The sequence below is a fragment of the Periplaneta americana genome, chromosome 4, assembly GCF_040183065.1.
Source record: "Periplaneta americana isolate PAMFEO1 chromosome 4, P.americana_PAMFEO1_priV1, whole genome shotgun sequence".
In the NCBI taxonomy this organism is placed as follows: domain Eukaryota; kingdom Metazoa; phylum Arthropoda; class Insecta; order Blattodea; family Blattidae; genus Periplaneta; species Periplaneta americana.
Window position 1 is genome coordinate 156218558 of NC_091120.1, and position 14999 is coordinate 156233556.

At 35.5% G+C, this 14999-nt stretch overlaps 1 protein-coding gene across 1 annotated transcript in view; it reads right to left on the reverse strand.

Annotated features, from left to right (window-relative positions):
• Spt20 overlaps positions 1-14999 on the reverse strand; it is a 104358-nt gene that overhangs the window by 84046 nt on the left and 5313 nt on the right. Inside the window, exons 4-5 of the mRNA XM_069824196.1 lie at positions 5040-5169; positions 334-623 (exon numbers count right to left, since the gene is read on the reverse strand). Coding sequence (XP_069680297.1) covers positions 334-623; positions 5040-5169 — 420 coding nt within the window. The remainder of the gene's footprint in view (positions 1-333; positions 624-5039; positions 5170-14999) is intronic.

Sequence of the window (14999 nt, forward strand, 5' to 3'; positions counted from 1 at the left end):
ATAAGTCATTTGTTAAACTTCTTTTACATTCATAATAACACTGAACAAGACTAATTAGATCTTGTAAAGTCGAAACTGTTTTAAAACACAATCAATGATAATGATTTAAAAATTTAATAAGAAGTAAATTTACTTTTGACACATTATAAGCAAAACCTGTTACCACGTTAACCAAAACAAATGAGTGTGTTTAATGAACAAATCCCGTTGCTCGATACATACAAATGTGTTACCACTATGCCAACTTTTAAAAATGTTATATCTATTTCTAAATGTTGAATAACCTTATATATCTGAAGTCAGTGTACTTCTAGTTTAAACAGCACTCTTTACCTGAGTGGTAGGTCGGAGAAGTACATGATGTGTATCACAAACACAGTGGGGGTACGCCTGCCGATAGTCTCGAACTTCTGCAATGATACAGCCACTGTAAAATAACTCTGGGCTCGATGCCTCCAGCAGGTCGACCAGCACTGGTGGTAGCTCCTCATTATCGATATAGCGCAACAGCTCATCTTCTTGATATGGCCACAGCATTGTTTCAACGATGGTCTCCGATGCAGTGCTAGCACTAGAACTAGTGCTTGTGCTGGTGCTCGGAGCTGAAGTGCTGCCACTGCCAGCTGCAAATCAACAACACAATCACTGTCTAGTCAATCATTTTAAACCAGTGTACTGCAAGAAAATGAAAATAATAATAATAATAATAATAATAACAACAACAATAATAATAACAACAATAATAATAATAATAATAATAATAATAATAATAATAATAATAATAATAATGGTTTATTTTAACTGGCAGAGTTAAGGCCATTCGGCCTTCTCTTCCACTCAACCAGTATGATAAAAATTACTACAGTGCTATGAATATAACAAAATTAATACAATACAATACAATACAATTCAAAGCAATACAATACTACAAATACAAGAAAATATAATACATAATTAATATAATACAATGACAATTCTTTTCGTCTTCACAACACCAATAAAATAATTATGTAATAATAATAATAATAATAATAATAATAATAATAATAATAATAATAATAATAATGATAGTCATATCTAAATTAAATTAAAGTATTAAGTTCGATCACAAGTTTAATTTCAATTTGGCTGCGCCCGTAAGAAATCGTTTAGCCTTTTCTTGAAAGTGGTTATTGTCTGGCAGCCCCTAATCTTCTGAGGTAGAGAATTCCATTCACGGGGAACTGAGACAGTAAAAGAGGATGAACAGTGGGATGTTCTATGGGCAGGAATTGCTAGGATTTGGCTCTCCTGTGACCTGGTGTTTAGATTGTGACTGGAGGATAAGTAGTTAAACCGGGAACGAAGATAATTTGGAGTAGAAGTGTGGAGAACTCGAAACAGACGAGAGAGCGAATGAAGTGTTCTACGGTTACTAAGTTGCAGCCAGGATAAAGATTTGAACGAGGGTGTAATGTGGTCAAATTTGTGAGCATTACTGATGAATCTGACACACATATTGTGCACACGCTGCAGCTTGTTCGAAAGGTCAGTTGTCAAGTCTGTAAATATTACGTCGCAATAGTCAAACAGTGGTAGTATGAGGGTTTGCACTAAAGTCTGTTTAATTCTGGCGGGAGGAAGTTTCTGAATGGGTTAAGAGAATGCATGGTATAGCACACTCTCTTGAATATTTCCTTTATTTGGCATTCCCAATTTAAATTTTCGTCCAAGAAAATGCCGAGATTTCTGACGACGGAATGGTACGGAATAGTGGCATTATTTACTGTAATAATTGGGATATGTCTGTCGTTCATTGTGTTCAGTAGTCTCTTATGTCCAATTATTATAGCTTGTGACTTACTAGCATTTAACCTAAGTCTGAACTTTTTCGTCCATAAAGAAACTTGATTCAAGTCATGATTAATTTTGCCAATAGTTGCGTCAATTTCATCTGGTCGTGAGTGTATGTAGAGTTGTAAGTCGTCTGCGTAAATGTGATACTTGCAGTAATGTAAGTTTGTAGCCACGTCATTAATATAAATGGAGAAAAGCAGTGGTCCAAGCATGGTGCCTTGAGGTACTCCTACTTTCGTGTATCGCCAAGGGGAAAACCGATTTTGTACCCAGACACATTGTTGACGATCACAAAGATAAGAGTCCATCCAATTAATGCAGTTGTCAGACAAGTATAACGTTCTTAGTCTTGCAAGTAGTAGGTCAAGATCAACTGAGTCGAATGCTTTACTGAAGTCTAGTAGAGTTAATATGGTCACCTCGCTTCTGTCCATTGCTTCTCGCATGTCTTCAGTCACTTTGAGTAGGGCAGTTGTTGTACTGTGTCCTGTTCTGAAACCAGATTGGTGTTCGTTGATAAGTTTGTACATGTTTAAGTGGTCTGTCAGTTGTCGGTGTACGATGATTAAAGGTTGTAGCAAAAACTGGAGAAATGAAAGTGAAAGAATAGTAAAACGTGAGTCTACAGGAGACAACATTCAGCAAACGTGGCACAAGTCAACACTCAGTAAACACATTTCCTCCTAAAACTCTCAAAATCCCTCCCCACTTTCCCGGTTGGGGACTACTGATTTAAATACAGTCAACTCTGGATATAGTGAACTCGGTTATAGTGAACATTTGGCTATAGTGAATCTAAATCATTTGTCGCAACCTGCATACATTAAAAAGTATATTAATATTTCCATTTATAGTGAACCCTCACTTCGATTATAGTGAACCTAAATCATTGGTCCTGACCCGCATACATTAATCAATCAATCTTCTTAACGTATCCAGCTGTTTGCTGACAACATAAAGTTCACTATAGTCCACTGTAGTCTATTCATTTGTTGTTTTTCACGAGAAATGAGGGGGTATTTTGATCGGTGTTCATTATAGATGCCTGTTGCTAGTAGCCAGAGTTAGGGTGTAGTCAATATACAGTATACTGCAAGGCTGTGTTTTCTGCAACTGGTACTAATGATTTTAATTTACTTCTTTTGTGGTTTATGGATGGGCAGAATAGAAGAATGTGTTCCAGATCTTCATCATGATTATTGCACCACAGACAAGTAGGATTATCAAAAATGTGAAATCGGTGTAGGTACAATTGTGTGACAATGCCCAGACTAGCACACATTAAAAAGTACATTAATATTTCCGCTTATAGTGAACCTAAATCATTGGTCCCGATCCGCATGCATTAAAAACTATATTAATATTTCTGTTTATAGTGAACCCTCTCTTCGGTTATAGTGAACCTAAATCATTTGTCCCGACCTGCATACATTAAAAAGTATATTAATATTTCCATTTACAGTGAACCCTCATTTTGACTATAGTGAACCTAAATCACTGGTCCTGACCCGCATACATTTAATATTTCCGTTTATTGAACCTAAATCATTGGTCCTGACCCACATACAATAAAAAGTATACTAATATTTCCATTTATAGTGAACCCTCATTTCGGTTATAGTGAACCTACCTTTGGTCCCGACCTGCATACATTAAAAAGTATATTAATATTTCCATTTATAGTGAACCCTCACTTCGGTTATAATGAACCTAAATCACTGGTCCTAACCCGTATACATTAAAAAGTGTATTGAATATTAATATTTCCATTTATAGTGAACCCTCACTTCAGTTATAGTGAACCTACCTTTGGTCCCGACCTGCATACATTAAAAAGTATATTAATATTTCCATTTATAGTGAACCCTCACTTCGGTTATAGTGAACCTAAATCATTGGTCCCGACCCGCCTACATTAAAAAGTACATAGTTTATAGTGAACCCCACTTTGGTTATAGTGAACCTAAATCATTGGTCCTGACCTGCATACATTAAAAAGTACATAGTTTATAGTGAACCCTCAGCTATAGTGAACCTAAATAATTGGTCCTGACCTGCATACATTAAAAAGTACATAGTTTATAGTGAACCCTCACTTCAGTTATAGTGAACCTAAAGACTGGAACTTCCAAGAAAATGTTGTAATTTTAAAATAACAAAAATGGTAATTTACGAAAACCCTTTCTCGAATGAACTTTTAAGAATAGGCTATGTTTAGAACAAAATTTCGAACTTGCTACTCCTTAAGTGCATTGAAATACAAAGAAAAGATTTGTTCAGCTTCTTGGACAGCTTGAAACATGTTAAAGAGAATAGTGTATGCAGGGAAGGTTAAAGGAAGGATTAGTTCTGACCTCTTTAAGAGAGTTTCATATTGAAGGTATACCGATAAGCTATCACAATTTGACTATAATTATGTGTGTGTGTTCCGCCTTTGCTTATCATACAATTAAAATGGTGAAACTAATAAATCATAAATAAACACTGATTATTTAAGTTTACGACACATGCACCTAGAGGCTTGGTTATCAATTAGCATTATATATATACATCTGAAGATGGTACATAGGTACCGAAAACGTTAATGAAAATATGATTTATTAGTTTCACCATTTTAATTGTATGATAAGCAAAGGCGGAACACACACACATAATTATAGTCTTTAAGAGAGGTTATTAGAAGAATAGGAAGAGAAAGTGTTTTCTTCTGTAAAAGGGACTAGAGTGATGACAACAAAGGGTATCAAGGATTACAGTACTATTGTTGTGTACCCAACCTCCTGCATCTTTGTAAAAGTAAACAAGGGGGCATTCTAAGCATATCTCCCTAATTGTGGGAAGGGTATGAAGTCGGTCAATGTCTACTGCCTATATGGTCGGATTAGATTCAAGTTTTGAACTGTGAACATAAGGATGTCGAAGCATAAAGTGTTTGCATTGAAAGATGATATTGAATGTGGTCTATCACTCCCTGGAAATGTGGCATTATTTTTCACAGCTCTAAAAATTATGCATAAAATGTTTCACTTAATTACTAATAACAAAAAATTTTAAGAAGTTATTTAGCATAATATTCTTTAAAATCCATTCTATTATGATCAAGCTATTTCTACATGTATAGCTAACAAGATAATCTAAATATAATATCTGCAATTCACTGACAGTCCAGGTGTGTAGTATGTATACTTTACAAAGAGATTTACCTCCGGACTTGTTATGGACTCGTATACCAATGGAGTAGCCTTTGTTACCAGGATACAAGTTCACTATCAATGTGTTGAGATGTTCCCGTTTCACAAGTTTGTCCAGCAGATGTGAGCAAGATTTAAGATGCTGAAACAGAAGGATATGTATATAAGCTTGGACCATCTCGACATAAAAGTACATTCCTTGTAGACGAAACAAAACACTTCTATGAATACTATTTACAACTTTTATATTGGTCTCTGAGAGGAATTAATACCCTACAGATGAAGGGTTTGGTGGTTATTAATACCATCATATATCTCCTTCTATGGCACTATGGTCCTTTCAGTATAACCTTGGCCTCCCTAATGACAACCTAACAATCAAACCGATCCTATGCTTTCAATCTCCATCTTTTAACCCCAATTTCCATTACGTCATTTTGGACATCATCAAACCAGTGTAGTTTAGGTCTTCCAGCTTTTTTCCTTGATCCAATTATTTTAGCATCCAAAAAAGTTTTTGATGTCTACCTTCCTTCATTCCTCATGGCCCAGCCCTTCTAGTCTTTTGAGTTTAACATCAGTGATATCTTTATCTGTGTACATATTTTGAATCTCCAAATTAGTTTGGATATGCCATACACATTTTCAAAAACTGGACCATAAATATTCCTGATTACCTTCCTTTTCTATACACTCAGGATAGAGTTAGCTTTTCCAGAGAGAGACAAGTTTCATGGCCATATACCACAGTTGGTTTCATATGGTTTTGTAAAGGTTTATGTTAAATTTTTTAGGTATCATGATGTTATCTAAAGCTCGTAGACAAGAATTTACTGCAGCAATCTCCCCATGTATATCTACAATTGAATCCTCCAATGTTAAAAGGAACTAAGTCAAAATAATGCATTTTTCACTTTTCTCCTGGTTTTAAAATGTTATATAAGTTCGGAAACATTGGGGGTGTTTAACAGTTACAGTAGTCAAAAAATGTGTTTAATAGGCCCCTAATAATATAACAAAAAATACTTTGTTTTACCAAATAAACTCAAAATGGCAATGTTTTTTCTCTCTCCTGAAAAGTTGTATTTTTTTACTTAGTTTCTTTTAACATTGGAGGATTCAATTATATCATTATTATTGGTAATTACTTCCCTAAATGTATTTCAAGGATGAAACTGTATTATATGATTGATAATTAATTACTGTATCTGTTATGTTAATATGTCGGTTCGTCATATATTTCGTTTTTTTTTGTGTTAATGCATAATATATAAGCCAGCTTTTTCTGCTGCCTCTTGAAGTTGTTGTGTAGCTTGTTCTAAAGCATTTAGGATTCTTGATAAAAGCACAATATCATCTCATAAGCTAGATATTGTAATGACTAGTTAAATATTGTACCTCTAGGATTAATAGCAAGATTCATTTCTCTAATTATTTTTTCAAGCCCAGTATTTAAAATATAGTACATAGCGAGTCATCTTGTTGAATTCCAACTATCAGATAACTTGTTCTGGACAACTTTATTTTGAGTATCGGATAATGTAATTTTATTTAGATTAATCAATTTGGATGGAATGCCAAATTCCACCATAGCTTCAAAAATATATCGTCCGTTTATGGTATCAAAATGCTTGCTTGAAATCAATAAACAGCTGATGCAGTAGGATGTTATATCTATACAATTTTTCTTGGTATAATTTCAGTTCAAAGATATGGTCAGTGATGACGCGATTTTTTTTTCGAAAACCGCATTTATAATCACCTAAAATACTACCAGATATGGTCGATGAAAACCTTTCTGAGCACTGTTAGTAGTCTGGCAATATAAATTCATTTCAGAAGCAGAAGAACTGGTGAGGTAAAATTGATAACTTCCAATTAAAATGATAAAGAAAATTGATGTATAACAAATTGAATTTTAACGCAAATGGAAAATGACATGTAAATTTTATTCTGTGTTCTCTCATTCAGGGACAACTTCTTTCATGAGACACAATCTAAAAGACTGCCCTCCCAGATTTCCTTCGTTTCAAAAGGAAATCACCACATTTAAAAATACTTCTCTCTTGGTTAGGGTTTAACCTATGCAATCTAGTAGAAAACATTGCAATCACTCAACAACCGAAATAACTATATTTTTTATGTATATGTTTGACAATATAATTATGAATACTCACATTCAATTATTATTCTTCACATGTCGCTCTTACATGTGTTGCTAAATGTAATCCACAGTCCTATCTTTGATGTTTAGCAAAATGATGGAGGTATCTGAATGTCACTGGTTATAAATCCGAACTGTGTTTTTATATTAACGACACATACAAAAAGTTATTAATGAATGATACTGTATTTGCAAGTTTTATGTGAATTATAAATGATCCCTGGCCATATTTTTAACAAACTTATCCAATGAACACGAGAAATGAGTATTTCTATACGTGAAGGGGTGAGAATGAGACAGTCTAATGCCACACTTTTAACAAAAATGCTTTTTTGTGCGAATTCATTTCATATACATACGAGGAAGCTACCAGTAAAATATTACAAAAGTTACTCAACAAATGACGTAACTATACGCCAAAGAAATTATGATACCGCACCTAATAGCATTGGACTCTAAACCTTCAATACACTCTCCTGTAAAACTTTGTCTGTATGGCTTAGGACTATATCATTCTCGCCCCTTCAACTATTCCTAATACATGATCGCAGAATAAGAAATTCAAGATTACCTAAACAAATCTTATCAACTACTGAGAAACAGGCAAAAGAAGAATAGGAAAACCGATGAAAGATGGCATGAGAGCAGAACAGACCACTTGGCCTAAATCCCCTGATAGGAAAATGACAAACTATTCCTATACGAAAATAATTGAGTAAACTCAGTCAACTTTAAAATAAAATGCATACATAGTCACCATTGTATACCTGGAAATGAGAAGCTGCTAACACTGCAAAACAGAGAAAGCCTTCCAAAGCCTTCACAAATGGTATCTTAATCCACTCTCTTTGCTTCAATTAACTCCCATTTTACAAATCTATGGATCAACAAATGCCTTTCTTCTGATAATATACAAAATTTTACAGACCATGCTAAACAAGAAAAAAATATCTGAAAATGTACAAAAACTTGCAAAAATATATTCACTTTTTTTTATCAGGAGCGGTTAAAACAACACCAGTAGCAGCATTACAACTTTATACACAAAATAAATTCATCATAGAAGAAATGAAACGAGCAGTAATAACTTGCCTCAAAATCAAATCTCTACCAGATACAATATAGACAAACTCACGCTATGTAGAAGAACAAAAACTGAAAATACAAACTAAATTAATCAAAGCAAACACCAAATACCCAAACGACCTAAGTATCCTCACAGAGTTAGAAACAACATTACTACCAATATGTCCACTCGAATACCACATATACAATATCGACCTAAATTTAATAGATGAAGTGAAAAAAGACGAAAACTCAGTTGAAGAGCTAAGACAAATATCACTACTAACAATGAAAGAAAGACATCCTTCAACAGACCAATTATGTATACACACAGATGGCTCATTGCGGAAAGGAGCACATGGTACAGAAGTAGGAGTTTACTCATCCCTCTTCCTTATTATATATGATCTGCCAGTACAAAACAAATTTTGATACCGAAGTTGAAGCTATAAGGTTTGCCTTAGAACATCTAACCTACAGAATAAACAAGTATAACAAAGCCGTTGAGAAGAATAAAGAAGTGTATATATTATTTGTGAACTTAAAAAAAAGCTGGTCTTGGCGCCTTTTGTTTTGTTTCCTGTGGGGGTGTGTTTGTGTAGTGTAATGTGGAGTCAAAGAGTGTGTGTATTCTGAAATTGAGTGGTGTGTTGAGAATTTCATTTGGGTGTGATTTTGTGTGTCTGTATATTTCGTAATTAACCAGCAACAACCAGCTCTGAAGAAGGTCAATAGCAGGTCGAAACATGTTAACCAGGTACAGCAAAATTTAGCATGAGAAAGACATATCATACATATTCCGAAGTGATATAGTGTTAAAAGTTGTGTAATCAAGATGTATTAAAAAAAGCGTTTCACAGAGTGGACTAGAACAAACTGATGGACATCCTGAATAAAATAGGTGTGGACTGGAAAGAAAGGAGGCTGTCCAGTAATCTTTATATGAAACGAGCCAAAGTCAGGGTAGGAGAAGAAATGTATGAAGGAAGTGAAATAAGGAGAGAAGTACGACAAGGATGCCCTTTATCACCTACCCTGTTCAACATCTACTTGGAGGATTTGGCAAAGAACTGTTTTCAGAACACGGGAGGGGTGATAGTAGTAGGAGGAAGAAGAATAAGTCCATAAGATTTGCTGATGATATGGCATTGTTAGCAGAAGAGGAGACGATACTAAAGGATATGCTACTGGAGCTAAATGACAGCTGTAAGCAATATAGGATGAAGATACTGTAAATGGAAACAAGATGAAGACCATGGCTGTCGGAAGAAAAATAAAGAAGGTAAACTTGCGAATACTAAATGAGGCAGTAGAGCAAGTGAACAGCTTCAAATACTTGGGGTGTACTATAAGTAGAAACATGAGCTGTCGCCAGGAAGTCAAAAGGAGGATAGCAATGACAAAGGAAGATTTTAAAGAAAAAGCATTTTCTGCTGATCTCTGGAAAAAGAACTAAGGAAGAGATTAGTGAAATGCTTTGCGTGGAGCGTGGTATTGTATGAGGCAGAAACATGGACATTACGACAAAGTAAATGCTCCTAGTTGCTTCAACTAGGAGCATTTCAAATGTGTTTATGGAGAAGAATGGAACGTATAAAATGGACAGACAGAATAAGAAATGAAACTGTATTGGAAAGAGTGGGTAAAGAAAGAATGATGTTGAAACTGATCAGGAAGAGAATTGGTCGAGTCACTAGCTGAGAAGAAACTGCCTACTGAACGATGCATTGGAAGGAATGGTGAACAGGAGAAGAGTTTGGGGCAGAAGAAGATATCAGATGATAGACGACATTAAGATCATATGAAAAGACTAAGAGAAAGGCAGAAAATAGGAAAGATTGGAGAATGCTAGGTTTGCAGTGAAAGACCTGCCCTGGAACAGAACACTTATGTATGTATATATGTCACAAATCAGTTTTTTAGCGGAGTCCAAAGCCACTATACAAGAAATAGCTTCAAATAGCAACCCAGTAACCACAGCAGTCACTGAAGCAAGAAAGCTTAATCAAACTTCTAGAAAATCAAAGAAAACACACTTTCAATGGATACCATCATATCTCAGGAAATGACACCGCAGATTTTCTAGCAAAAATGGCACTACTCTTCACAAATAAAACAAAATCCTAAGTCACCATAACCTCTCTCATCAATAGAAGCTGAAGTGGAAACAAAACCAAAAAATCAAATTAGTCAACAAGCACAAGGGAAGACTTGTGCAAACATCAATAAAATCTGGAAAAACTGTCACAGACCTAAAGAAGGCCATAGCTATATTTCGTTTACACACAGGACATGTTGCTTAGCTGTTCACCTCCACAAAATGAATCAGAATCAGACGAATGTAGCCTACCTCCTGTAAACAACAAGGATCAAGAATGGACACCTACAAGAGTGTCCCAGACTAAACAAGGAGTTTAAAAAATCAAAGAACCTATGTAATCTCTACTGGGAGGCAAGAAGAATAATGGGTTCAATGCTCCCAAATTCAGTCAACAACAACATTTTTAACAAAACTCAGAACAGGTCACATTGTCACACAATTACAGTAAAGCTTCTTTCATATGTTTCCCACTTGTATGTTTTTTTACGTTCATACATTTTTTTTTCTGAAGTCCCGGCAAAATTCCTATAGATTCTATGTTAATTTATTTCGGTTATACATTTTTCGTGTATACATTTTTTTAATCTAAGGATATATGAAATGTCATTTATATGTTCTGAATCAATTTTGCTCGAAATTAAGTTTGTTGTAAACTTGTATTAACGTGTAAATAGAGCACATGTTCATTGTTAGGATATCGCCCACTTTCAATTCGAAGCTACCTATGCTTGCCTCAAACAATACTGTGCCCTTTAATGGTGCTCTTACGGCTTTAAAAACAGTGAAACATTTTGTAACATCCCATGATGTAACTGAACAAATTACCGGAAGAGTTATCACAATTTGAGGGCATGGTTTATTCCTTAGGAACAAAAAGTCCAAAATAACTGACTTTTTCGTAAAATATTAGCTTAATACTGAAGATAACACGGGAAGAATGAGATAAGATATTCTCTGGACTGGAGTTTGAAATGTACGAGGGGTGTTCCATATTGATTTATACTTTCAAATTTCCCACCATCCATGGTCCGCCATTTGGCTTGTCATTACAGTTGCAGGCATATAGTACATTGGTCTGCCTGCAGGTGGCAGCATGATACAGAGGAGTGTAATTCCTGCAAATTACAGCGCATTTCCCCAACTGTTATCATTACGTGAGTGGACAGTATGGAGAGTGATCATCAAGGACAGCGCTGGACGACATGGTTTCTGTGGAAAGAGGGTGTAAACACTGCAGATATTCACAGGCGATTGGTGGCAGTGTGAGGCCTGAGCATGCACGGTCACGAAAAACCGTGTACAACTGGGTGGAAATGTGGCCGCACATCAATGGAGAAGGGAACCAGTTCTGGAAGGAGAGTGACTGTGACAACGCTGGTCAACATCTCTAGAGGGGAGCAGCATATTCTGGAGAACAGGTGCATCACATTCTCGGAACTGGAGGCAGCCACAGGACTTGCCAGAATCACTCTGCACTGCATACAGCATGAACATGTTAAGATGGGAAAGGTGTCTGTCAGGTGGGTCCCCAGTCCCTGACTGCAGCACACAGACAACAGTGCAAAGACGTGAGCAGTGATCTCCTTCTACGCCAAAGCCAGCATCAAGAAGGCTTCATGTCCAAACTCGTGACTGGTGATGAGACTTGGCTTCATTACCATGAGCCAGAGACCAAAGCCCAGTCAATGCAGTGGAAGCATAAAGGCAGCCCCACACCGAAGAAGTTCAGAACAGCACAATCAGTAGGCAAACACATGGCCAGTCTTTTGAGACAATGATGGAATCATCCTCAATGACTGGCATGAACCAGGGACCACAATTAACAGCACGGCATATGTGGCAACCCTTCAGAGTGTGCACCATACAATTAAACAGAAACGGCCAGGAAAATGGGCGAAAGGTGTACTCCTGCAACATGACAATGCTCGTCTCCACATGAGTCGGATAATCATGACTGCCATCGCTGAGATGGGGTTCCAGGTGCTGACACATCCACCCTATTCTCCTGACTTGGCCTCTTCTGATTACCACCTCTGCTTTGAAGAAACCTCTGCGGGGACTTCATTTCGCCAATTTCCAAGAACTAAAATTAGCTGTTCTGACGTGGGTGCGACAAACTTCGAAAAACGTGATTCCAGAAGGGCCTAGAGAAATTGCCACATTGGTGGCACAAGTGTGTACAGCTTAATGGAGACTATATTTAAAAAGAGGATGTATCTGCTAAGGCATAGAGGTTCTGAGTGAGTGTAAAAAAATAAAGTGTAATTTAATATGGAACGCCCCTCATGATATATCAGTCAGCTTTGGCTTTAAGCAGCTAAGATTTTCTACAAATATGGAAAGTCTCACACGGGATGTTAAGTTTCCAATGTATTATTAATATTCATTTCTTCAAAATTAAATACAGGGTGATTCAGAAGGATAGTAATTAATATTTTAGGGGGTGTAGTATCGATTATTCAGAGTAAAAAAAGTTTACATAAATGTGTACAATTTTCTACGGATGTGAAGATATAGCTGTTTGATGTTACTCTTAACTAGGGAATGAATTTCTAGTTCCATACCTATTTTGTTTGCTACATTCTATACTATGTTATTAAGATATCTCTACATTTCCTGTACACATGATCCCAATCTTAAAATTCTATAGAACCTAAAATGCCTAAATGAACCATAAAGTTCTATAAATTTAAAAACTATGTTTGTGCCTAAAAGTGTCTTTTTAGCACTTTTTATACATTTAACATAAAAATACCAGCACTAAAAAAATTCTTAAATGACAAAAATGTCCAAAAATACAAAAATGCTGTTTAACCTTCCTGAACCTGTGCTATAAAAGCTAGCGAGGAACACTATGTGGGGTGTAATCACAAACCAAGTACTTTTTTGGTCTTTGAGAGGGGAGACGTAGTTATACATGGTTGCATGATTTAAACAAATTAAGAATTAAATTATTGAGGATCCAATTATAAAAAATTACAAAAAAAAAACACACACACACACACACAAACACACACATACCATACCACACCACAAAAAAAAAACACCCCCCCCCCCCTTGCGCTTTTCAAAGTATGATGGACAGTAGACAAAGTAATCGCCTCCCCATTTCCCTGAGACAAATCAGAATCTTTCCAGACTTCAGAGTTCCGAAAGGAAGCTCCTCAGGTAATCTGTGGCGAATCGACTCCATCTCGCCAAACAACATTTCTCTATCACCAATTCCATCGAAGGTAAATAACCCGGTAGTTGATACAGCACCGAGAAATAAATAAATATAACTTATATTTACAAGAGTACTAATAATAGTTGCAGTAGTAGATAATAATAATGATGATAATAATAATAATAATAATAATAATAATAATAATAATAATACATTCAAGAAAACAAACAGGTCACTTGACATTTCTGGTCTCTCCTGGCAATGGCTTATTTGTAACTCACTGCTGAGGTTGGGGTGCCTGGAAGGTGGAGTTACGCTGCCCCGATAATATTATGATAGAATGATTATGAAATGCCAGTAGAGGTCTTAAACCAAAGCCTAACCTAATTTTAAAACCATGGAAGATCACGGGAACATTTCCCTTTATGGAAAAATTCCTGTGTTCTAACCAGCAATCAAACCCGGGACCTCATGAAGTGTAGTCAGTTAGCTCTGACCACTAGCCCATGAGGTTGGTCCAGATTAACTATACAGAAGGCAAGAAAAGTAGAATTACAGTGTCACCAAAATTACAACATGGGTTCCTGAGATGGGTGTACATGCACCCTAAGCATAATTTAATTTATTTGTGGGCATACTGTTGACAAAATTGGTGTGATAATAATTGGAAATAACGTGATAATGTTTTTCTGTCATAAAATAATTAATACGTGTTGCTGAAATCACATGTAATGATATTATTGTTCAATAACTAAAGCTGGGGTGTGCATAGGGATACGAAGATAAAGAAAAAAAATCTCTTACAGAGAAACACTGGTCTGACAAGTTCAATCCATATTGATCTTAGAAGAGGAGGGAAGACGATTTTACCTAATTTCCTGGAACAGAAGTTTGTTTGGAAAAGTCCATCCTAGCATAAAAGGGAAGTAGGTTGTTCAAGTTAGGCAAGAGCTTACAAATTAGTTTTCGCATCAGTGCACCCCCATCATGCGAAATGAAACTGCCTAATACAATTTGACAGAATTTGAAACTTCGTTTCAGTAGCATTCATTGTCAACAAAAGTTCTTTGCACATAAACTTCACCTAAAATGGGATATTTACTAAAATTTAATGCTGTTGATCGATCAAAATCTTTAATCGATTAACTATTTGAATTTAATTGATTAATCGAGTTTTGATTGTGTTGAAAAAATGTTTTAATATACTGTAATACACAATTATTGTTAAATTTAACTTGTGACTGGTGATAAGCATAAGTATTAAATATTGTATATCTGTATATATTATATCATTATATTACAAAACAACTATTTTAATTACTTACTAATATATATATATATATATATATATATATATATATATATATATATTTTATGAAGCTTATAATTTATTGTGTCAATTTCTCCAGGAATTTTTGAGACAAACATAAATAACAAAAAGTATGAAGACTCACCTAGTTAATACTGCTTCATCCA